This window comes from Lutra lutra, chromosome 17 (genome assembly GCF_902655055.1).
Source record: "Lutra lutra chromosome 17, mLutLut1.2, whole genome shotgun sequence".
In the NCBI taxonomy this organism is placed as follows: domain Eukaryota; kingdom Metazoa; phylum Chordata; class Mammalia; order Carnivora; family Mustelidae; genus Lutra; species Lutra lutra.
This window is the reverse complement of record NC_062294.1, coordinates 26,788,419-26,811,237: the sequence shown is the minus strand read 5'-3', so window position 1 is coordinate 26,811,237 and position 22,819 is coordinate 26,788,419. Positions and strand designations below refer to the sequence as shown.

The 22,819-nt window shown below is 53.9% G+C and overlaps 1 protein-coding gene across 7 annotated transcripts; it reads left to right on the top strand.

Annotated features, from left to right (window-relative positions):
• Positions 1 to 41: 41 nt before the first annotated feature.
• On the top strand, positions 42 to 21,765 carry ADGRG5 (adhesion G protein-coupled receptor G5). 7 transcript variants are annotated; one of them, XM_047711859.1, is made up of 16 exons: positions 42 to 546; positions 1,111 to 1,342; positions 2,909 to 3,036; positions 4,272 to 4,410; positions 4,536 to 4,579; positions 10,533 to 10,634; positions 10,826 to 10,904; positions 11,536 to 11,692; positions 12,250 to 12,366; positions 12,877 to 12,990; positions 14,686 to 14,838; positions 15,586 to 15,707; positions 15,964 to 16,232; positions 17,214 to 17,328; positions 19,957 to 20,234; positions 20,620 to 21,765. In XM_047711859.1, exons 2-16 carry the CDS (start codon positions 1,311 to 1,313, stop codon positions 20,718 to 20,720), a joined length of 1,950 nt encoding a protein of 649 aa, XP_047567815.1. In that variant the 5' UTR covers positions 42 to 546; positions 1,111 to 1,310; the 3' UTR covers positions 20,721 to 21,765. The 7 variants fall into 7 exon arrangements, with proteins under 7 accessions (XP_047567815.1, XP_047567819.1, XP_047567816.1 ...); XM_047711863.1 differs by lacking the exons at positions 42 to 546; positions 1,111 to 1,342; positions 4,272 to 4,410 and adding an exon at positions 5,884 to 6,084 and having other exon boundaries at positions 2,912 to 3,036; XM_047711860.1 differs by lacking the exons at positions 42 to 546; positions 1,111 to 1,342; positions 4,272 to 4,410 and adding an exon at positions 5,711 to 6,084 and having other exon boundaries at positions 2,912 to 3,036.
• The last annotated feature ends 1,054 nt before the right edge of the window (positions 21,766 to 22,819 follow it).

Sequence of the window (22,819 nt, the reverse complement as noted above, 5' to 3'; positions counted from 1 at the left end):
GGCGGCCCTTGTGTGACCCGGGTCCGCCGGATCGCTGGGTGGGGGCACCAGACTGACTCTGGAGCAAGGGGCGCGGGCCGGGGCGGAGGGCTCTGCTGGAGAGCGAGCAGGACCCGGCCTGAGGCCCCACCCCTGCTTGGGGCCGAGGGTGGGGGGACGGAAGGCTGGGTCTGGGGGCCCCGCAGGGTTCGACTTTCCCGCCTCAGGTTTCCCGAGCGCCAGCAACGCACTAGGCGCCCTGCAGCAGAAGTGGGCAGCGCCTGTCCTGGGCTCCGCACGTGGGGCGCGCTGACCTAGTGTTCACTTTTGTTACCTGCCTTCTTCCTAGGGTCAGCAATGCAGCTGAGCGGCCGCGAAGCAACAAGGCTCTGCCTGTCGCCGGGCCTCAGTTTCCCCTTTGTACCACAAAAGGGTCACCAAAGTAACCTCACGCGCGTGGAGAAGCCATGGTGGTGCACTTGGCCCACCCGGCGGAGATTTTCTCCGAAGCGCCTCGGTGCTTCCTGCTGGCGACAGGGCCGGGCTGGCGGTCCCCAAGCAATTACGGTAAGGCGCTCAGGCCTGCGCCCCGCGGCTGTGGGGCTTCCTCTGCCCTTGGGAATAAGGTGTCTGCGGTTTGAGCGGGAGGTGGGGTCAGGCGCCTCTCAGGGCATCCTGTACCTGGAAGGCAACTGCGGTGAACCAACCACCCCCCCCCCCCCCCCCCCGCTTTTCTTAAAGTAGTCTCCACACCCACCGTGGGGCTTGAAGTCAGGACCATGAGGTTAAGAGTCCTGTGGTCCACCGCCTGAGACCGCCAGGCGCCCCTGCGGTGAATCTTTATAAAAAGACAACTGAAACTTCACAGAGATAGGGAGGGCAGCCAGACTGCATCAGGACTTTGCCTTGAAAAGGAAACTAAAAGTGCTGTAGAAAAACTAGCCTTAAGTCCTGATTAACCCTAATTTAGATTGTGTGCTCAGAGTACTGAGTATCTGCCTTTCCCCGGCCCAAGGTACACAGAAACCAAAGACCTGCCTTGCAACGTTCATTCCATTTCCCTCTACCACAACACATACCCCCACCCAAATCGGCCTCCATCGGATGCTATCAGAGTTTCTAACCCTGCAGATATGAAGCAACTGAACAGACCAGCAAAACTGCAAATCTTGCAAAAAGTGTGGGGTTTCGTGAAGTTGGCATGACGCGGTACAAATGAAGCCGCAGCTGACCACAGAGGAAGAGAACATCACTTAGAAATGATCGCGTCCTTCCAGAGAGAACTGACTACCAAAGGATTCCAAAGCTGAGGAAATGCTCAGGGGGCGCTTATGGATCAGACTTACCCAGAGTCCCATGGCTGGTAAGGACAGCAATGGGCCAACAGCCCCCGGTTCTTTCCTAGAGTTTCTGGAGGCAGCAGGGGGGCTGGAGAAGGTTGAGGAGGCTGAGTCGGCAGTGAACTTCAGTTCCAGTTGGAACATCACAGCTGGGCCCTTTCTCTTAAGAAAGGAAGTAGTCCTAGTTATGTGCCTTGCAGCAGGTGGGGAGATTCCACCTGTCATGGAACCAAGATGGGGACAGACCTGAAGCATGGCAGTTCATAGGAATTATCTCACTGTTCAGCCGCCCCACCAGCCTACAGTGAGAAAAGTGAGAATCAGAGGTCAAGGGACAGGCCTGGAAAAGGCACAAAACCAGAAGGTCTGAGAGCCCCGATCTGGCTCAATGTTACTTAACATTGTCCCCACTGTTCCTGAACCCACACCCCCAGACTGCCCACTGGTGTCAGCCTCCTGGCAGCCCTCCGAAGGGGTTCCTTCCCCAGCTCAGCCCAGTGGGCTTTTCGACAGAGGACTGTGTTGGTATTTTCCACATTCCAGAAGTTCTGTCTTGTACCCCTGCTGCCACTTTTTGCCATCGACACCTAGCACGTTCCCTGCCCGTCATTTCCATGTTGTAAGACGTACGGGTATTTTAGAGTAAGTAGGAAATTGGCATCGGTCGCCATAAATAGAAGAAAATCATAAAAATAAATACCGTGTAAACACACAACACCACTGAGAAACTAGAAACTGGCTCTTTGTTAAATAGGGACGTGATTGTACACCTTTCACAAGAACCAAAAGGTAGAGGCCACCCAAGGGTCTGTCAGGGGACAAATGGATAAATGATATTGGTCTATTTGTACATTCAAAAGAATATTACTCAGCCTTAAAAAGGAAGGAAAGGCTGATCCATGTGAAGTGAAATAAGCCAGTCAGAGAAGGAGAACTATTAGGTGATCCCACTTCCATAAGGTTTCTAGGGTGATCAAGTTCATAGAGCCGAGTAGAATGGGAATGGTGGCTGCCAGGGGCTGTTGGGAGGGGGTGAAGGGGGAGGGAACTTGCTCCTTAACAGGGACAGAGTTTCCCTTTGGGAGGTGGAAAAGTTCTGGAGAAGGTAGACGGTGGTAACGGCCGTGTAATTAAGGCCACTGAACTGTACACTCACAAAAGGGTCAAAATGGTAAATTATATGTATATTTTGCCACAATACAAAAATCATTCAAAATCAGATATCTCATTTTCTGTGTCCAATAACAGGTTGAAGAATGAAAAAAAAAGGACACAGGGCAGGGAAAGAGAGGAGTTAGAGAAAATTTGGCTCTAAATGGAGCCTTCTCTCAGATGCAACCAGGATTGGAAAACACTGAAAACTAAATGAGTTTTTCATGGTGCGACTCAGTTTATGACATGTCCTGTTGGCGGTCCCCCTTCCCATCCTTCACTGATCACAGGGTGAGCAGCCCTACGGGGAGAGACATGTCACTGGGGATGGTGTGTGTGGGGGGGTGGGAGGTGGCCTGCTGCCCTTCTCCCTGCCTGGGGTGCTGACGGAGGGACTGGCATGCTTCTAATGCTCAGGCATCTGGGATGTTTAATAGGGGAGTCAGAGACAGCACAGCCTTCTCAGCGGAAGCAGGACAGGAGCTGCCCCATGGGCCCCTGAGGGATGGAGAACTGGGGTCCTGCCCAGCACACACGTGTGTCGCAGCTAGGACAGAGCAGAGAGGTGAGTGTGACTGTGGCAAGCTCATCCAGAAGTGGGCGGACACAGAAGCCAGATGGGTCTAGACCATGAAGGCAATAGGGAGCCACTGCTGGCTTTTGAGCTGGGGAGGGTCTTGGCCATGGTTTCTAGGGTCTGGAGAGCAGGGTGAGGTAAAACCAGCACTCCACCAGAGGCAAGGCATAGTGAGGCTGGCACAGATCGCGGGTGGAAAATAGAGGAGCATCAGGGTGAGCGGGGCCTCCTCCTGGGCCCCGAAAGCAGCCGCCTGGGTTCGCAAGAAGCATAAGGAGGAAGACTGCTGGTGTTGTAATTCTAGAGGTGGCTAGGAGACCTCAGAAGGAAGGGCTTGGAGGTCATGATCTGGGTCAAGTGCAGAGAAAGGCAAAGGCTTGCTCAAGTCATCCAGCAGGAGTGTAGCCGAGGGATCAGGTCACAGGTGCATGGATGTCCCTACTGCTGCGGTGGTGGTGGGCCTGGAGACATGGGTCTGCGCTCCCCCTAAGTCTTGCTGCCTTCAGAGGCGCAGCTCTCTGCCCGCTTCCCGTAGATGGCTGAGCCACCCACTGTGGGTTGTGCTTGGGTGGGGGAAGGGGGAAGAGAGACCCTGTTGGGACTTGCCTGCTTTCTCCACTTTGCTGCCTCCCCATCTCACCTTGGGGATAGGAAAGTACATTCCTGAGTCAGAATTTTCCCAGGGAGTTTGGCTGAGCGAGAGAGAGCACCCTGCCTCCCACCAATTCACACAGACACCTCCCCTTCCCCTTGGGGTTTCTGTGGAGGAAGTAGCTGGGGCAGGACAGGCGAACCAGCCTCTAGCCACAGTCTGGCCCAGTCTTCCCTGCTCTCCGTTCCCAGCGAGGCCTTTCCACAGCTGTGAAACACAGTGCTGGGGGCTTGGCAGCATCACCTCCCAGAAGTGCCACACTACCCCATGAGGTGGTACTGTCTCATCTCCATGTTAGAGGGGAAACTGAGGCTCAGAGGGTTTCAGTCACTCGCCCAAAGTCCCCCAGCCAGTAAATGGCAGGCCTGTGGTTTGAGACCAGGCGGTCAAACCCCGCCTTCGCCTGAGGCTGGGGCCTTCTCAGTCCCATTAATTGTCTGTCAGGTCAGGTGGGGATCATTCTCCCTTTCCTGAAGGTGGGGAAACTGAGGCCCAAAAGGCGTAGAGCGGGGGTGGGTCTTGAAACCTTGCCGGGTGCTACGTGGGCCAGCCCTCCCCCACCTCCCCACAGCCCGAGCGCCTCTGCAAGGTTCAGCTACCCCCCGGAAGTGCTGCAGGCACCAGGTAAGGGTGAGAGCAAGAGATGTCCTGCCCAGCTACCAGTTCAGAGGAAGCAAAAGGGCTGCTGATGGGGAAAGAAGAAGTGAAGCCTGAGCGTGGCGTGGTGTGGGGGCACCGGGTGAAGAGAGAAGGGGAGGGCTGAGGACCTGGGCTGAGCGGTGCAGAGAGGCAGCCCCGGCACACACATCCAACTTCCCTTTCTCTCTGTGGACAGGACGGTGACAGCGACGCAGCAGCCGGACAGCAGCGGCCCCGCAGGTCAGCTTCACCGGGCAGCACTATTCCTTGCTCCCGCAGCTCTCTGTCCTCATCTGTAGGTCCCCAGCAGGCACCAGGCTTGTCCCTGCCTTGGTGGGCCCAGAATCGGTGACATCCTAGGGGCTCCCGGCTGGGGACCCGCCCTTATCCTCTTCACCCTCTGGTGGCAACTCCAGAATCTCTGGGAATGTAGAAGTCTGTCGATCTCTCCATCTATCTATTTTTTTTAAAGATTTTATTTATTGCTTTGATAGAGCATGAGCAGGGGGGTGGGGAGGGCAGAGGGAGAGGGGGAAGCAGGCTCCCCACCGAGCAGGGAGCCCGCCTTGGGACTCCATCCCAGGCCCCTGGGATTATGACCTGAGCTGAAAGCAGAGGCTTAACTCACTGAGCCACCAAGGTGGCCCTCTATTTATTTTTTTAAAGAGCAATTTAAATTAAGCAGTGGTTAGGCATTGGGTTCAAATCCTAGCTCCCACTGTGGCCTAGGGCAAGTTATTAGACTTTTCTGGATTTCAGTTTCCTCATTGGTAAAATGGGGTGAATCTGGTAATCTGTACTACAGATGACATGGGGGAGGGTCCACATGTTTCTACCCAGAAATTTCTAGCCCAGAAGTTTCTACTGGGCAATGAGAGCTGGTGCCCTTCCTCTCAGAGTGACCTGGACTGGAGCCTGGGGACAGTATATCTCAGGGAAGTGGCTCTGGTGCTTGCTTGGTTGCAGACTCTGGCTGGGCCTTAGCGTGGCCTCCCTTTCCCTGCCTGTGAAATGGGGATAAGAATGCTACTTGTCAGGGATTTCCTTCAGAGACCACAGGTTCACTCATCTCCCAGGCCATGGTGAGGCCAGCGGTGGGAGCTCCAGCCTGTGTCTGGCAGGAGTGGCTGTTTGCCGGGGGACAGCGGGGCCACATGCAGGGGTGTGACTGGCTCAGCAGGCCTGGGGCTGTGGGAGACAGGGTGGGCTACAGGGGGGGTGGGGGGGGATGCATGGTCAGCCCCAGGGAGGAAGGCAGGGGGTCCCAAGTCTTATGCTCAGATATATCCTGGGCTGGGGCTTTGGATCAGAGCCCTAAACTTGCAGTGGGGATTGTGAAAATGTCTCTGAGTCTCTCTTCCTGGGAGATAGGTCTCCTTGGCCTCACTTTATGGACAAGACACCCTGAAGCATGGAGAAATGGACTTATTGCCCAATGTCATGGCCCAGGCACTGACTACTGGAACTGATTATCAAATTTGCATCTTCTAAAGCCTGTGGCCTGCACTCTGCATGTTTCCTCATCTCTTTGTTGGCCTCGACAGAGTCTTACTCATTTGTAGAGCAACTCAGACACCCAGCCGTCTTGGAGAGGCTGCAGTGCACAGCGCGGGGAGGGCAGCTGACTTGGAGTCTACAGTGCTGGGTTTGAGTCCCAGCCTGACCACTGGCCTGCTATAACCCCAGGCCAACTCTTAGTGGTTTCCAGTTTCCCCACGATCCACTGGAACCATCTTGGACGTCAGGTAAGGGAGTTCTGTTTCCCAGGAAGCCCCAGATAAGGAGCTGCAGGGTAGATGGTGAGAGGGGTGAGGGTGTGGGGTGACCAGGCACAGTGGCTACTCTGAAGGGCTGGGGAGAGCGGTGCTGAAGTCTCAAGTGGAAGTGAGGACTGTGGTTCGCCCCTGGGAAAGGGAGTGGAAACCACAGCCATCTGGGGTACTTGGAGGAGGTCTCACTTCTTCTTTGGCCTTGATTTCTCCAGCTGGTCATGGGGTTAGGCCACCCCCTTCCCTCTGTAGACACAGAGCAGGGTGGCCAAGGGCCTGGGGTCCAAGCCTTATGGTCCAGACCCTGGAGGTCAAATCCACATTGTGGTCTGGGCCTCAGTTTCCCCATTCACACAGTGAAGGAGGGGACAAGATGACCCAAGATCCTGTCTGCACTATGGGGCCCTCAGTCTTCTCATCTGAAACGTCTCAAATTGTTTCCTTCAGCACTTCCTTTGTCTCCTCAGATCTTTCCCTCCTCTCTTCTCTGAGGTTCTGAGAATTGCCCAAGATAACATAGCCGAGTAGCTAACCAAGTGGCCAAATGATTAAGAACCCAGTGTTCTATGACTCCAACCAAAGTCTCTATTCTCTCTCTCTCTCTTTTTCAAAGATTTATTTATTTGAGGCAGGGGAGGTATGAGGTAGGGGCAGAGAGAGAGGAAAAGAGATATTCTCAAGTAGACTCCCCACTGAGCACGTAGCCTGACCAGGGCTCAATCCCACAGCCCTGAGATCATGACCTGAGCAGAAACCAAGAGTCAGATGATTAACTGACCAGACCACCCAGGAGCCCTTCTAGTCTCTTTTCAAATAAACACATATATTAATAAATAATGTTAAGATAAATGGATGGGAGCACCCAGAAAAAAGTATCGCATCCCCATTTCATACTATACTCCAGGATTGATGCAAATGAACTAAGGGTTCCCATGTGAACAATGAAACCTCACAAGTCCTACCAGAAATTTAGGAGAATTCCTTTATACCTGGAGTAGGGTAGGTTGGCCTTTCTAGCTTTGACTCAAAATCCAGAAGCCAAAAGAGAAAAATACTGGTAATTCTGGTCACACAAAAATTATACACATAAAAAAAGACTTATACATGGCAGAAGGACCATATGTAATGTACAAAGACAAATGATAAGCCAGGAAACATATTTGCAACTCACATAATAGACCACGAGCTAATTTCCCTACTATGTAAAGAGTTTCGAGAAGATGGTAAGGAAGCTTTGAACGTAAAACAAAAATGGGTGGATGGTGAACTTGGACGTGGGAGAAATGTTGTCAGAACAGCTGCACTGTTGGAAGGAACCAAAGACTGGAACCCACACAGCCTGCTGTTCTGAGGGCATCTGCTGAATAAGTTAGCGCTTTTCCCTCCAACGTCAGACTGTGCAGTTGGAAAAGAAAAAGTGGAAACTCTAGGTACTGTTACGGAAAGCTCTCCAAGATGTATTTCCAAGCCAAAAAAGTTTTCATGTAAGACGAGGATCTTATATCCTTATATTTATTTGAGGCTTGGGAAGATTTAGCAAACCCTAGCAGCAGTAGTTACCTGGGGGAGACTACCTGGGAAGGGAGTGGTTGGGTGACACAGGAGACAGAGATCATTTGCATTTACACCTTTGTGGACTTACTTATTGTTTGGATTTGAAAGATGTAAATTTCTAAACTCTCTGAAGAGCAGGGGCGTCTGGGTGGCTCAGTCAGTCAAGCATCTGATTCTTGATCCCCAGCTCAGGTCTTGATCTCAGGTTTGTGAGTTCAAGCCTTGTGTTGGGCTCCATGCTGGGTGGGGAGCCTCCTTAAAAACACAACAACTCTCTTAAGAGTAAATAAAAATTGAGAAACGTGTAACTGTAATGTATGGGGTAACATTGGGAAATCGGGGCACCCAAAACAAGAGTCTGAACCTCACCACACACAAGTGACCCCCGCAGCTTTCAGAACTTGGGTCTATTAAAAAATGTGACTTTTACAAGGATTGGATTACATTGCTTTGCAAGATTTTTTTTTTCATAAGTAATAGGCCACCATTATTTTTCCATAATGGTAGTCATTTGGAACATAAAAAATTCTAAGCATTAAAGGCTTGTTTTTTTGTTGCAAGGGTAGTACATGTTTGTCGTAGAAAATTTGAACTGTACCGGAAAACCTAAAAAAGAAGGGAATCCTCCTCCCCATAACATTATTAACATTTTGGTGACTGTTCTTCTAGATACGCTCCTAGGCCTAAACATGTATATTACCATAATTTTCCATACATGTAATTCCATTGTGTGTGTTATGTTCTACTGGCCCTTTCTAGGCAGTGAATGGTATACTGTGCTCCTCTTTTATGTCCTTAATGACATCATGATTTTTGATAGTGAAATGGCATTCCATTGTACTGAACTTTGAATTTTTTTACTTTGGAAAACAACGATCAGTTCACAGGAGGTTGCAAAAAAAAAAAAGTACAGAAAGATTTTGTATACACTTCATCCAATTCTTTATATTCTTCTCCTTTTATTTGTTGTTTATTTGTTCCATCCTGGAACCTTCTTTTCTCCTGCTGCCTTCTGGACAGGATAGACCCTGGTCCTGCTGTCCCACCAACACCCAGGGGGAGTAGCTTCTTGCATTTTCTGTGAAGTAGTTTCACCTCTTCTCTGGTGGGATTTCCTGTACCCTATGTTGTCTTTCATGATTTACTCCCTTGTTCTCTTGGAGCGTATCCTCCAGCAGCTTTCTGAGAGAGGGTGTGTGCTTTAAAATACCTAGTGATCCTTGGTTGACCATTCATCTTTGAGAGTGCAGCACTAACACTTAACTGCTTGTCAGAGCAGTTAAGTGTTAGTTCCCAGTTGTTGACTGGGAAAGCTTCACCCTAAGTTTGGTCCTGGGCATTTCATTGAGGAGCACCAAAACATCTGTAATGACAGGATATTTTTCTTGGAATGGCCAGTTCTTTAGAGAAGAATTTTCTTCTGCCTTAGAGCATTGCTGCCTGGCCTGTTGCAGGCTTCTGGAAGCTGAGTGGAGGAGGAGGTGGGAAGGAACATGGCTCAATTTTTCTATACATGAATGGCATCCCATCCTTCCCCTTAGATTGTCTATCGTGCACTGTCTCCAGGGAATGAACTTTATGTTGGGGTGGTGTTGAGGATGGTAGGGTTGTGACAGTGGTCCTGGACACCCCAGGTAGAGGAGGAAATCTGGGACCCCAGCTGGTCACTTTACAGACTCACAGTTGGGCCACCTGGGTGGCTTGGTTGGTTAAACATTGGCTCTTGATTTCAGTTCAAGTCATGATCTCAGGGTCGTGAGATCGAGTCCCATGTTGGATTCTCTGCTGAGTGTGGAGATTGCTTGGATTCTCTCTCTCCCTCTCCCTCTGCCCCTCTGCCCCCTCCCACCTCAGGCTCACACATGTGCTCTCTCTCTCCAAAAAACAAACAAACAAACAAACAAAAGAACCTCACAAGCTTTTATATCCCATTTTTTTGTTTTACCCCTCATCCCTGTTTTTAGAGGTTCTTGATGCCTCTAGTTCTCAAGTGTTCCCAGGGTTGTGAGGCTTCTCCGTGTCCCCTTCCCACTCCCCTCCCCTCACTCCACGCCTCTCCCCACAGCAGGCACTCAGGGTGATACCTGCTTTGGCATCTCCAGAGTTTTGCTAACCTTTTCCTGCCTGCTGTCGTCTTCTTTCTCTTCATTCTGTCTGTGCAGCTCTCTGCCCATTTTATTCACTCACTCTTGGTTTAGTGGAGTTTCAGGGGATTTGACATAAATTTGCTATATTTAAGCAGAAATGTCTTAGTTTATTTTAAAACCACAGAAGGGGCACCTGGGTGGCTCAGTCGGTTAGGCATCTGCCTTTGGCTCAGGTCATGATCAGGGGGTCCTGGAATGGAGCCCTGCGCTGGCCTCCCTGCTCAGCAGGGAGCCTGCTTCTCCACCTGCCACTTCCCCTGCTTGTGCTCTCTCTCTCTCTCAGATAAATAAAATCTTAAAAAAAAAATTTAAAACCACAGAAAACAAAAGCTTGGAGGGACAAACCTTTGTCCAAAGTAACACGTGGATCAGTGACAGAGGTGGACAGGATTACATGTTGCTTCCAAGTGTCTTTTCCTGGATGAAATCAGGGCCCCAGAGGAGCCCCCAGAGAGCCCATTTTTGGGGACAGGGAGTGACTCAAGCAAAGCTGTTACTGACAGCCATTTTTGAACAAATGGCCAGGGGTTCTGGAGTCATAAAGACCTGACTCAGGGTACCTCATACAGAGCAAGACCACTTCCGCCCTGAACCTCAGTTTCCCCATCTGTGAAATGCAAGAGTAACGAGGATCAATTAAGATGCTAGACGTCCTACACTTGGGACATGTCAGACACCTAAAGTGTCTCTTACCACGGTGACAGTGACGTGCATCTTTTCTAGGGCGGAAGCCGGTTCCCAGAAGAGACCGGGTACAAGGCATGGATTGCCGGGGGGCCTTTTTCCTCTGCCTGTGCTTCATGACTTCTCAGAGTGAGACAATGGGTAAGAGGGTGATGCTGAACTGGGGGGCCATCCTAGCCCGGGCCCCTGGCTGTGACATGAAAGGGGGATCCCTTGAACCAAGGGAGCTTGAAAGGGGGCACCGCGGCCACCTCGGGCAGCAGCAAGACTGAGGCTGGGGTGGAAGGCTCAGGGACAGAGGCTGAAATAGAGGTCTGACTTTCTCCCTGCAGACACATCCCAAGAACCCCTGCGATGCATGAAGAAACTGGAGACCATATCCAAAGGCCGCAGACCGGCTTCTCTTCCTGAGTGAGTCAGAAGATTCCCTCGTCCACCTAGAGTCAGCTGTGCCTCCTACCCCTAGCTCTCACCTTGAGTCAGTGGTTCAGGGCTGTCCAGTGTGGACCGTTAATCCATTTATTCAACATGCATTTATTGAGTACCCACTGTGTGCCTGGCACTAGGTTCTGGAGAGGCAGGATAAGCGTGCCCTGCCCTCATCAAGTCTGATCTCTGGCTGGGGCCTTTAGCTACGGAGGCAATGAAACCTGGTGCAGAATCCCGTCTCTGCATTTGTCTGGGAAGGAGAGACAAGACTCGGGTTGGGCTCTCTCTGGGGTCCGAGATCTTAATGGGTGCACAGCTGCGGGTGAGGGGATAGGGCTGGTGAGTGGCCGGGGAAGCCAGGGACTATCGGGCATTTCACTCAGCCACTAGAGAAGAGTCAGAAAAGGCTTCCGGAAGGAGGTGTCAGCAAAGCTGGACCAGATAGAGAGGTAATCAGGAGACATGGATGAGTGGGGTGGAGAGGTAAGCGTGTGCCAGGGACGCGCTGCGTGCTGAGGTCTGGGGATGGGAGAAGCCCCGTCCTTCTAGGCTGCCTGGGGCCCCTCCATCCCCCAAGTCCACTGTGGACCCAGGTCAGCTCTCTTGCCCTCAGCAACATCCGGGAACTGGAGAACAGCCTGTTGAACGCCAGCTTCAGGGGCAACAACCTGACCTTGCAGACACGCTCTATCCAGTCACTGATCTTCAAGCTGGGCTGCGGCTTCGCAGGCCTCTCACTGAACAGCACCACCATGGAGCAGTACTCCCAGGTCAGAGGTCGTGGTTGGGGGCCGGGATTGGGGGGCAGGCAGGGCTTAAGGTCCTGACTCCCCTCCCCCACCCAAACTAATCCGGTTTGCCCGCCTAGCTGTGAGTTGCCTCCTCTGTAAAATGGGGCTGATGTACCTCATGCAAATGATGGAAAAGGGGGTACCCTGTGGCCCCGCAAGGGTGGCATTGTCTTCCTGCTTTTGCAGGTCTATGGAGGGAGGCAGCTGTGGGAGAGGCCAGGGAATCCAAAGACCATGTTGTGATTCCTACTGAATGCCTGGGCGCTGAAGGCAGAGGAGCTCCAGTCCCAGGGGCCGCAGCCGGGTGGGGTCATTTAAGGTGGGGTGGCCTGGAGGGAGGGCCTGGGACCTCAGCACGTTTGGGAGGAGGGGCAGCCTGCTAACCGGGAAAGAGCTCTGCAAGTGGAGGCTCAGAGAAATGAAATGCCTGGGGTCAGGCCGGGAAGGCGTCACAAGGAGTGGGGAGCAGTGAAAGCGTTGGGCCGGCTCCAGAGGCCATGCACCCCAGGCTGAGCCTGTTTGCGCCCCCTCCATAGGCTGGGGTCTCCCACGCCATGTACTTCCCGGCAGAGCTGACCAAGGACACCTGCAGGGCCCGCCCCAGGGAGCTGCGTCTCATCTGCATCTACTTCTCCACAGCCTACTTTTTCCAGGTCTGTGCCTTGGCGGGCCAAGCAGGGTAGGCGCGGGCCCCTTCCTGGGGGCACTGTGAACATCCGCATCATCGACTGGCCTCGTGGTGGGGACTTGCACTGGGTGGGACCAGCCCTTCGTGGCCCCAGGCATTGCCCCTTCCGGGCCTCAGTAAGAGGAGAATGGTGGGCAGGCCCACTTATAGGAAACCTATGTGTGAGCCTGTCCTAGGGGAGATAGACAAAGATGCCTTTTTAACCTTGGCTTTGAAAGTGAGTGAGGATAGTGGTGAGTTAGGATGGAGGCTGAATGCTCTCAACACAGGGCAGAGAGGTGTGGGTAGGAAGAGGACAGCTTTCTGGGTGGAGGGGACGGGGCACCTGAAGGCTGCGAGGTTGGCCATGCGGGCCACGTGACCGGCATGCTCCTTGCTCTCCTCCGGGGGAAGGGGCTGGCGAAGGGGGGTTCTCAGCCCTCAGCGGGGGTCTCCCTGAGTCCCCTGCAGTCAGCCCTTCTTGCTGTCGTTCCAGAATGCCAACTCACTTGTGCTCAATAACTACGTCTTGGGGGCCCAGCTGGGTCAGGGACACGTGAGCAACCTCAACGAGCCTATCAGCATCAGCTTCCAGCACAACCAGAGTCTGGTACTTTGGGGGGTGCCCCCATTTCCACCTCTCCCCTTCCCCCCTGTGGCTCTCCTGTTGAATTTTGGCTTGACCAAACCCAAATCTGTAGCAGCATTTTGGAAACAAATGATTTCAAATCTATCACAGTTTAAAAATTCCTGTCAAAAGAATCAGAGAGAAGTTTTTAGTTACTGCAGTAGGCAGGATTTTTTTTTTTTTTTTTCTTTCTAAGTAGGCACCATACCCAGCATGGAGCCCAGTGCCAGGGCTTGGGCTCAGGACCCTGAGATCAAGACCAGGAAATGAGATCAAGAGTTGGACACTTAACAAAATGAGACACACAGATGCCCCCTAGGCAGGACTCTGAGTTGCAAGTGATAGAAAACCAAGTGAAGCCAGCTTAAGCACAAAAGGGAATTGATTGACTTAAGTAAATAAAATGTCCAGAGCTGTCAAGCTTCAGGCGTGGCTAGATCCAGGGGCTTATATAATGCCATCCTGGCTCAGCCTCTTTCCATTTCTCAGCAATGGTTTCCTGCCTTGGCTCTCTACTCTGGCAAGATGGCAGCTTAAGTGCTAGACCTCTGTCCCCTCTTCCCAGCGGGCTCTTCCTCATCAGTGCAAACCAGGGTCCCAGAACGGAGTTCTAAAGGTCCAGCTGGGTCATATGTCCATCTCTGAACCAGGTTGATGGAATGTGGCATTGGCTAGGCCTGGGTCACATGGCTCAGGGACTGGGCTGGATTCATCTGACCTGCCATGGGGAGAGGCATGGGTCCTCCAGAGAAATGCAGAAGCTGATCCTGGAGGAAGGGAGAAGGGCTGCTGGGCAGGCATAAGCTCTGAGGCCTCTACTCTTCTGGCCCTGGCATCCCTTAAAAGCCCAGGGCCTCTGTGTTCTGCCCTGACTTCCTGTCAGCCTCTTTGGGACTGTGCTGCACTCCCAATTTCTCCATCATATTCCCCCCTCCCCCTTTTTAAAAAAGATTTTATTTATTTATTTGACAGAGATCACAAGTAGGCAGAGAGGCAGGCAGAGAGAGAGGGAGGGAAGCAGGCTCCCTGCCGAACAGAGAGCCCAAAGCGGGGCTTGATCCCAGGACCCTGAGATCATGACCTGAGCCGAAGGCAGAGGCTTTAACCTACTGAGCCACCCAGGTGCCCCCATACTTCCTTTTCTTTGCTCTGAGGCTTTGCCCCTGCAAAGGTTCATTCCTCAGTGGTTTTCCATGGCACTGCCTGTGTCATTTGCGCCCCCCTCCACCCACATGACTTGGCATCCAGGTTGTCTGTGAGTGAGTCTCTCCCCAACACTGGGCTTGGGGCTGCACCATCATTGTTCTCCATGGGGAGGAGGGGAAAGGGGACAGTTGATTACAGAACAAATACTGTCCGGCCAGAGCTGGACCCTCAAGATTCCTCACTGCCTGTAATTTAATACCATCCTTAGGACTTGGGTATAGATGATCCCATTTTGCTGATGAATAAACTGAGGTTTAGAGAAGCTCAACAACTTGCCCAGGTTACTCTGAGAGTCAGAGTAGTGGTGAGGCTGGAATCTGGTTCTGTCTGATGCCAAAGCCCAGCCAGTGCCTGGTAAAATGTTGACTAGGGTGCAGTTGAATCAACTTTGGCCACTACAATTTCCAGACTCTGACCCACGGCCATCCCCCACATCCCTTGGATGCACCCAACTCCAGCCTCTTCCCTTAGGAAGGCTACAAGGTGACCTGTGTCTTCTGGAAGGAAGGAGCCAGTAAACGTTACTGGGGGGTCTGGAGCCCTGAGGGCTGTCGCACAGAGCAGCTCTCACCTTCCAGGGTGCTCTGCCGCTGCAATCACCTCAGCTACTTTGCTGTTCTCATGGTATGTGTGCCTCCAGTCCAACTGAGGGGAGTCAAAGCAATAAAGGGCCCCATGTCTAAGCAAAAGGAGCAAGGCAGAGGTTGGTGTAGGGGACAAAATCCAACTCAAATGGGCTTAAGGAGGTAAAAGAGAAACTTATGAACTCATGTTGCTGAAGAAGCTATGTTAGGCTTCAGGCATGGCTTGATCCAGATGCTCAATATCACCAAGACAGGGCTCTATCTATCTCCCAGCCGTGCTTGCTTTGTGCTGGCCTAGCCTTCGGACAGGATTTCCCCACAGGATAATAATATGGCTGCTAGCAGACCCAGGCTCATGTCCTACTAGCTGTTAGGCCAGTAGAATGAGAGCTTTCTCTTACCCAATTCTGCCAACTAGTCTTGGGATTGGGTCCTACTGCATTGGAGTGTGTCCCACTCCCATCCCTCAACCAGTCACTGGGCAGGAGGAGGGAGGGCTCTGATAAATCAGGCCTAGTGCACCTGTTCACACATAGTAGGACCGGCCATGTGCACAGACAGTGGGGGAGGGGACGTTCTCATAGAAAAAGGGGAGATGGGAGTTGAGGGAAGGCAAAAGCCACTGTGTCTGCCAGGCCTTTTTTTTTTTTTTTTTTTTTAAAGCCAGGACCACAGTGAGGTTTGTGGTGCGACAGGGGAGTTTGGAGCTAAGGTCTTAGCAGGTTCCTGTCACTGTCGGGAGGACATTTCCATGCTTCTGTCCCCTATCTCCCCTTCCTTCCTGCAGCAGCTGTCCCAAGCCCCGGTCCCCAGAGAGCTGCTGGTGCCTCTCATATACATCTCCCTGGTGGGCTGCAGTATCTCCATTGTGTCCTCGATTCTCACTGTCCTGCTGCACTTCCAAGCCAGGTACCCCCTGCCCCCGGGCTGGGCCTGCCCACCTGCTGCTGCTCAGCACCCCTCCTTCTTATCTAACTGACCCCCCAGAGCAGGGTGCGCTCCTCCAGGGCATGGAGGTTGGGAGGCAGGAGACCAGCCTTGCTCTGTGGCTGCTGTTCAGTCCCTGACCCCACCCCCAACCTCAGTCATGTGTCCCTGAGCCCCGGGGGTTGGCACTGCCTGGGTGATGTCCCCAGACCATGGAAGGTCATGCTTCCACGTGCAGGAAGCAGGGCGACTCCATGACACGCATACACATGAACCTGCACGCCTCCGTGCTGCTCCTGAATGTCGCCTTCCTGCTGAGTCCTCTGCCGGCCACACCCCCTGTGCCTGGGTCAGCGTGCACAGCAGTGGCTGCCATCCTGCACTTCGCACTGCTCAGCTGCCTCACCTGGACGGCCATCGAAGGCTTCAATCTCTACCTGCTCCTTGGGCGCGTCTACAACATCTACATCCGCCGATACTTGCTCAAGCTCTGTGCAGTGGGCTGGGGTAAGTAGAGCCTCCCTCCGATCTTGCTCCCTGAGGCTTCTGGCTGGACAGTGGACAGTGTGTCTACCCCACTCCTGCCCTTCTCTTCTCCTCTTCCTCATCATAGTTACCGCATCCTGAGCACGGCTCATCCCTGTCAACATTCGCCACTACTTTCTGCTCTACTGTTCTTATCATCCATTCTACTTCCAACATCTCCATGACCGTCACCTCCAACATCTTCATCACCTCCACCTCCAACACCTCCATCCCCGCCACCTCCAACATCACCTTCAACAGCTCCATTATCACCTCCAACACCTCCATCATCACCACCTCCAATACCTCTGTCCCTTCTACCTCCACCCCTCCATCATCACCTCCACCACCTCCATCATCACCTCTGACTCCTCCATCACCATCACCTCCAACACCTCCATCAGCATTGCTTCCAACACCATCATCTACCAACAACATCTACCAACATCACTACCACCTCCAACACTTCCATCACCTCCGCCATCATCTCCACCATGTCTACCTCCAACACTGCCATCAACGCCACAAATATGTATGCCCCTGACTCTACCCTGACCTTCACCTCCACCTCCATCATCACCACCATGCTCATCCTTGTCTTCAACACTATCTCTGACACCACCGTCACTGGCACCTCTAACCCCATCCTAGCTCCTCTTTACTATCTCAGTTTCCTCCTGAGTTCTGCCAGCCCTCTGTCCTGTTAGCTCCATCTCCCCACCACCACTGCCACTCCCAACCCACCCTGGAGCCCTCACTGACACTATCTTGGAGCGCAGCCTCCTCTAAGACCTACAGGCTAAGTGCCCTGAAGCTGGACCTTACGGCAGGGCCTGGGGGCTCAGAAGAGACCTTCCCCTCCCTGCTTGCTCAGTGGAATTCTGTTTTAGCAGCCCCAGGGACCCATGACCAGCCCCTCTCAGGGTTACCTGACAGGTGCTGAGCCTCTGTCTTACCTCTCAGGGGTCCCAGCCCTGCTGGTCCTGCTCCTTGTTGTTGAGAGCTCAGCATATGGACCCTGCACAATTCCAGTCTCCGGCAGCCAAGAAAATGGCACGGGCTTCCAGAACATGTCCATGTGAGTGCCCTGAGGGGTGTGGCAGGCTCCCTAGCTCTGGCAGAAGGGCCCCTGGGCTCTGAACAGGGTGTCCTATAGGCAGGGCACTGGCTGGGGGGCGAGGAAGGGGCCGTGTCTCAGAGAGGGATAGTTTCCAGGCTTTGCTATAGCCCTTCTGCTGGATCCCAAGGTCTCCAGCAGAGGCAGGCTCTTGCTGTAGGCTGGCGACCTCTCGGGAGACCGGCATGAGCTCTGGTGCCTGCTCATGGGCTTCCATGCCCAGGGCAGCAGGACCCTTGGCTCCTGGCCGAGTGCGGCGATCGGCCCAGCTCCCCCTATTGCTCTCCGACCCTGCTCCAGGAGGTCAGCCCACTCCTGACTCTGTTCGCTCTTCCCACCGCCTTGCTGTGCTCCTTCGGGCTCCTGTGGCCCTGATCTGCTCCTGCATAGTGCTGCCAGCCCTCAGACTGTCCTCAGCAGGGAGAGCACTGCGGGGGCTGGGACGCCCAGGGACAGGGCTCGGCATGTGTGTGTGTGCACGCGTGTGTGTATCAGGTGGCCTGGGCAGTCTGCGGGACAGACTCTGCTGCCTCTTCCTGTGCCCTGAGAATGAAGGTTCTCACGGCCAACATAGGGAGAGTAGCTGAACGAACCCCTGTAGACCTATCTCCTGTTTAAACTGTGCAGCTGGGGCGCCTGGGTGGCTCAGTGGGTTAAGCCGCTGCCTTCGGCTCAGGTCATGATCTCGGGGTCCTGGGATCGAGTCCCGCATCGGGCTCTCTGCTCGACAGGGAGCCTGCTTCCCTCTCTCTCTCTCTCTCTGCCTGCCTGCCTCTCTGTCTACTCGTGATCTCTCTCTGTCAAATAAATAATAAATAAAATCTTTAAAAAAAAAATAAACTGTGCAGCAAGGAGTAGGTCCTACTGTCAGCCTCTGATTACAGTTAGGGAAACTGAGGCATGGGCTGCTGAAGAACCCCACCCAAGGAAACCCAGGTGGTTCCTGGCAGAGCTGGGACTTGGCCACAGGCAGGCTGGTTCCAGAGGGCCCCCCCCCACTACCCCTCTCAGCCTCCTGGAAGCGAGGTGGACTGGGGTTCATTCCTCTCACTGTGGGGTTGGGGCTGCTTTCTTAGAGGTGTGACTTAGGGCTCCTTCACCATGTAGGTTTTTTTTTTTTTTTTTTTTAAGATTTTATTTATTTGACAGATCACTAGTAGGCAGAGAGGCAGGCAGAGAGAGGGGGGAAGCAGTCTCCCTGCTGCTCAGAGAACCCGATGCGGGGCTCGATCCCAAAACCCCAGATCATGACCTGAGCTGAAGGCAGAGGCTTAACTCACTGAACCACCCAAGGTACTCCACACAATGTAGTTTTTTAACATGTGCTGGGGATCGGAGGACTGGGCGGGGGCAGGAAGCACAGTGTTGCTGGGCTGTCACAGAGTATCCCACTTCAAGAACCCCCCTCTCCGAGTCTCCCTCTCCCTCTCCCCCAGGGTTCCGTGACTTTTATTCTCCTGCATTTATAAAACCCTTACCAAGTCTATTTGCGTTCCTGAACACAGAACAGCAATAACCAAATCTTTGGAAGGAACTCCAATGCCCTCCGACATGTTAATAAGGTTAATAAGTTGCAACATAGCCAGCTCTGCGGGACAGTTAGGTGGCAGTGAAAAGGAATGATCCATGAGCCCCTTGCATAAATCTCCCAAATAACGATCAAGGCCCCTTGTGGCTGTGGCAGCAGGTGCCCACGGCGGGGGCCTGAGCAGGGGGCTGGGACAGGGACACAGGCTCTGGGCGTGGAGCGTGGGGCTTCAAGTCCCACCTTTACCTCTGAGCAAGCCCGAGTCTCAGTTCCCCCTCTGCGGGGCAGAGACGACTATGGACCTGCCTCATACGGTCCTCATGTGGAGCGGATGGGCTCACTCACGGAAAGCATATGACATGGTGTGTGACTGTGTGAAAGGCACCGCCTGTCTCGCCAATGTCTTGGGGACACAAAGGGCATGAAGGCCTCAGGGAGGGTCTGGGAGCAGGGCTGGGGCCACGGCCAGGCCTCTGCTCTTCCCTCGGCCCTTGGTGGCCTCATCCTGCTTCTCACTCGATGTGCCACAGCTGTTTACTGCTCGTGAGCCCCATCTAGCTGAGGGGGGGTGGGTCCTGGGGCAGGGCGCCCTTTGCACAGAGATGGTGCTGAGATGATGTTGACCTTGTGGTGGGTGGGAGGAGAAGCCGCCAGGAAGAGGGCCCCGGGCCAGGGATCCGGTAGAGTTTTGGACAAGTGGGCAACTGGGCTGGCCATGGAAGGGGAGAGAGGTGAGATGGAGAAGTGAGGAGAGGAAGAGTTTTCAGGTGAGTAAAGGCATAAGAGGGCCCTGTGTGGCTGGAAAGGAGAAAACGGAGGGCTTCAGGCCGGGGGCCGAGGTGACAGGGGGCCCTAACGTGATGGCTTGGCTGGAAAGCCAGGCCCCGAACTTCACACGTGTGGTCAGACAAGAAGCAACAGGTCTGGCCTGGGAGACAGGACCAAGTTCAAGAGCCCATCCAGAGGCCCAGAGACCAGGATCTCTGTACCCACGCCCCTCCCCACCCAGCCTGGGGTGCCACACTGACCCTGGCACTTCCCGCTTCCTTGCTCCCCTGCAGGTGCTGGGTGCAGAACCGCTGGGTGCACAGTATCTTGGTCATGGGCTACGGCGGCCTCACGTCTCTTTTCAACCTGGTGGTGCTGGTCTGGGCGTTGCGGGTGCTGCAGCGGCTGCGGGCCCGGGACAGGGCGCTGAACCCGCGGGCCTGCCGGGACAGCGTCACCGTGCTGGGCCTCACCGTGCTGCTGGGCACCACCTGGGCCTTGGCTTTCTTCTCCTTTGATGTCTTCCTGCTGCCCCAGCTCTTCCTCTTCACCACGTTCAACTCGCTGTATGGTAGGGCCCGCGGGAGGTGTGTAGGAAGCCCCGGGGGTGGTGCTTGGCTGGTCAGATGTTGACTGCTCAAGGCTTCAGGTCAAGGGGGCAAGTCAGGGGCTGAAATTGAGCTCCCCCTTCCCTGCCAAGCTGGTTTGGGGCTCCTTCTGTCCATAGAAAGGGGCATTTCCTCCTCATTTGCACAAAGGCACCCTTTGGCTTGCTGACAATTGGTCGGCCAGTTTCTGTGCTCTGCCCCTTCTGGTTTCCAACAGGGAGGGACGCTGAGATTTTCTCCTGGGCTTTAGGGAAGCCCAGGTCACCCCCACTGAGGAGGTCCCTGGATTCTGGGTGAGGCCCCGCGTCTCTCCTTCTAGTCTCTTGCTGACCCGCTTTTCCCTTGCAGGTTTCTTCCTCTTCCTGTGGTTCTGCTCCCAGAGACACCACTCTGAGGCAGAGATGGAGACAGAGATGGAGGGGTTCAGCTCCTCCCAGACGATGCTGTAGTCTGGGCCTCCTCGCCCGGAAGCCCTCGCCTCTCTGGCCACCTGTAGCCCGAGGCTCTGGGCTCCCCCAGAGAAGGTGGCAGGCCAGCTGCTGGACACCAGGGACCCCTGTGGCCTCCAGGGAGGCTTTTCTACCTCCGTGGCTTCCCGAGGCCCAGAGGGCAGTGCGCTGCTCTGCCTCCCCTGGCTTCCTGGGGATGGGAAGGCAGAGCCTCTTTCCTCGCCTCCTGAGGCAGGTGGCCCGTGGCCAGGTGGCCCTCTGATAATTGGGTAGGTTTGAATTGCCCCTGGTAGGCGTGACCGTATGGAGTCTAAAACGAAGCCCAGGCTACAATTGTGGAGAATGAGCATTGCCCTCGACCTCTGTCCGAGCAAGAGGGAGAGGGCTCCTAAAGCCAGCTCCATTCCTGGCTTGCACACCAGGGGGAGCTGTTGGCCTGTGCACGGAAGCCATTGGCTCCCCGAATCCTATCTGGAAATACTGCCGCCTGTCTGGGGACATGACACACCAGATGGAGGGGGTCTGGCTTCTGGGACTGCTCCTGCTGAGTGACTGAAGAAAGGATTCTCGCACTGTTTGCACACCCATTTCTCTTTTCCCAACGCAGCTGTTCGCTCTGGGTCCTGGGGTCTTGGGCATCCATGGCGCTAGAGCAGGTGGGCTGGGGGAGGCACTCAGAGCCCCGCTGCAGGCCATCAGACAGGTAATAACGACTTTGGATGGCATGGCGAGAGTCCTGGAGCCAGATCCCTTTTCTCCTGGGGGTGGGGGCAGGGATCCTCTGCTCTCTGTTTATTTCTGGATGCCCATAGCCCTTGGCCAGCTGGTGAGTGCTGTAGGCTCTGGAACCCGACTGCCTGGGTTCAAATGGCCTTACCATTTGCTAGCTGTGTAACTGTGGACAGACCACTCAAGCTCTCTGTGCCTTAGTTTTCCCATCTGTAGAGTAGGGGCTGTTGTGGTGCTGATTTTGAAGATGAAAAAAAGAATCCATATAAAGAGGCTTAGCAAGTAGGAAGTGCTCAATAAATCATTATTATTGTTACTATTAGTATTTTTGCTATTATTATTAACAGAGTCGACTGAGAGGGCAAACTATCTAAACTCTAGGCCCAAAAGGCCCAGCTCCTCACTGGGCACAACCTGCTTTCCCTCAGCTCTGTCACTTCCTCTTCCACTTTCCCTAGAGTGGCCTTTGCTCTGACTCCAGACAGTGTCCCCCCATCTTTATCAGGGTGATGTGGGTCCCCATCCAAGCCCCCCTGCCACGATTGAGCCCCGTCCTGAGTGGTACCGGGCCCCTTGGTCCTTGGGGTGGGCTCCCACACTAAGGAGGGGGCAGAGGGATCATGGGAAGTCCCAGGCCCTCTCTGGACCAGCTCCAGGAAGTGGTGACACAGCTGGGCCTTGCCTGTGACTTGGCCCACCCCACTGGTTTAGGCCCAGCCTCTTACACACTCCCAAGCCCAGAGTCACCCAAGGGAGGCTATGGCCACAGTAACAAGGGGATGGTTCTGGTGGTTCCAGGAGATAGGGCCAGGCTTGCAGCTCTGAGCACCATGAGGGGCCAGGCTCTGGGCAGGGGTCACTTCTCAGAAATGCCCCACTGCGTATAGGCGGGCAGGGGTGGGGGAGACCTGCTGGGCCTCCCTGCCCTCTCCTCACTCCCAGCAGGGTCTTGGCCTGCTCCAGACTGGCCACTGGGCGTTGGGTCCAGCTCTCAGGGGGCTTCCAGACCAGTGGGAAGATGGAATGGGTAGGAGGACAAATGGACAGCAGAGGGGTCATGTACTAGAAGTTTCTGTGTTGTTCAGTTGCTGCTATATCAGACGGCATAGTGTGTGTATGTGATGGGGTGGGTTTTGAAAGCTGGGCTGCCAGTTAAAATACAGAATGCTAAATTTGGGAGAAAGATACTAAAACATTAAAAATTCATTGTGTATCTGAAATTCAAATTTAGCTGGGCATTCTCTACTTGTCTATCTCCTCCCCCTTTAAAAAAAAGATTTTATTTATTTTAGAGAGAGAGCGAGAGCTCGCACATGTATGAGCAGGGGTGGGGTGGAGAGGGGCAGAGGGAGGGGGGTAGAAGCAGACTC

Coding starts and splice junctions, on each gene's coding strand:
- ADGRG5 (XM_047711859.1), top strand. CDS start 1,311: ATGGATCAGACTTACCCAGAGTCCCATGGCTG. Junction 3,037..4,271: donor AGCTAGGACAGAGCAGAGAG/GTGAGTGTGACT, acceptor ACCTCCCCACAG/CCCGAGCGCCTCTGCAAGGT. Junction 12,367..12,876: donor CCACAGCCTACTTTTTCCAG/GTCTGTGCCTTG, acceptor CTGTCGTTCCAG/AATGCCAACTCACTTGTGCT.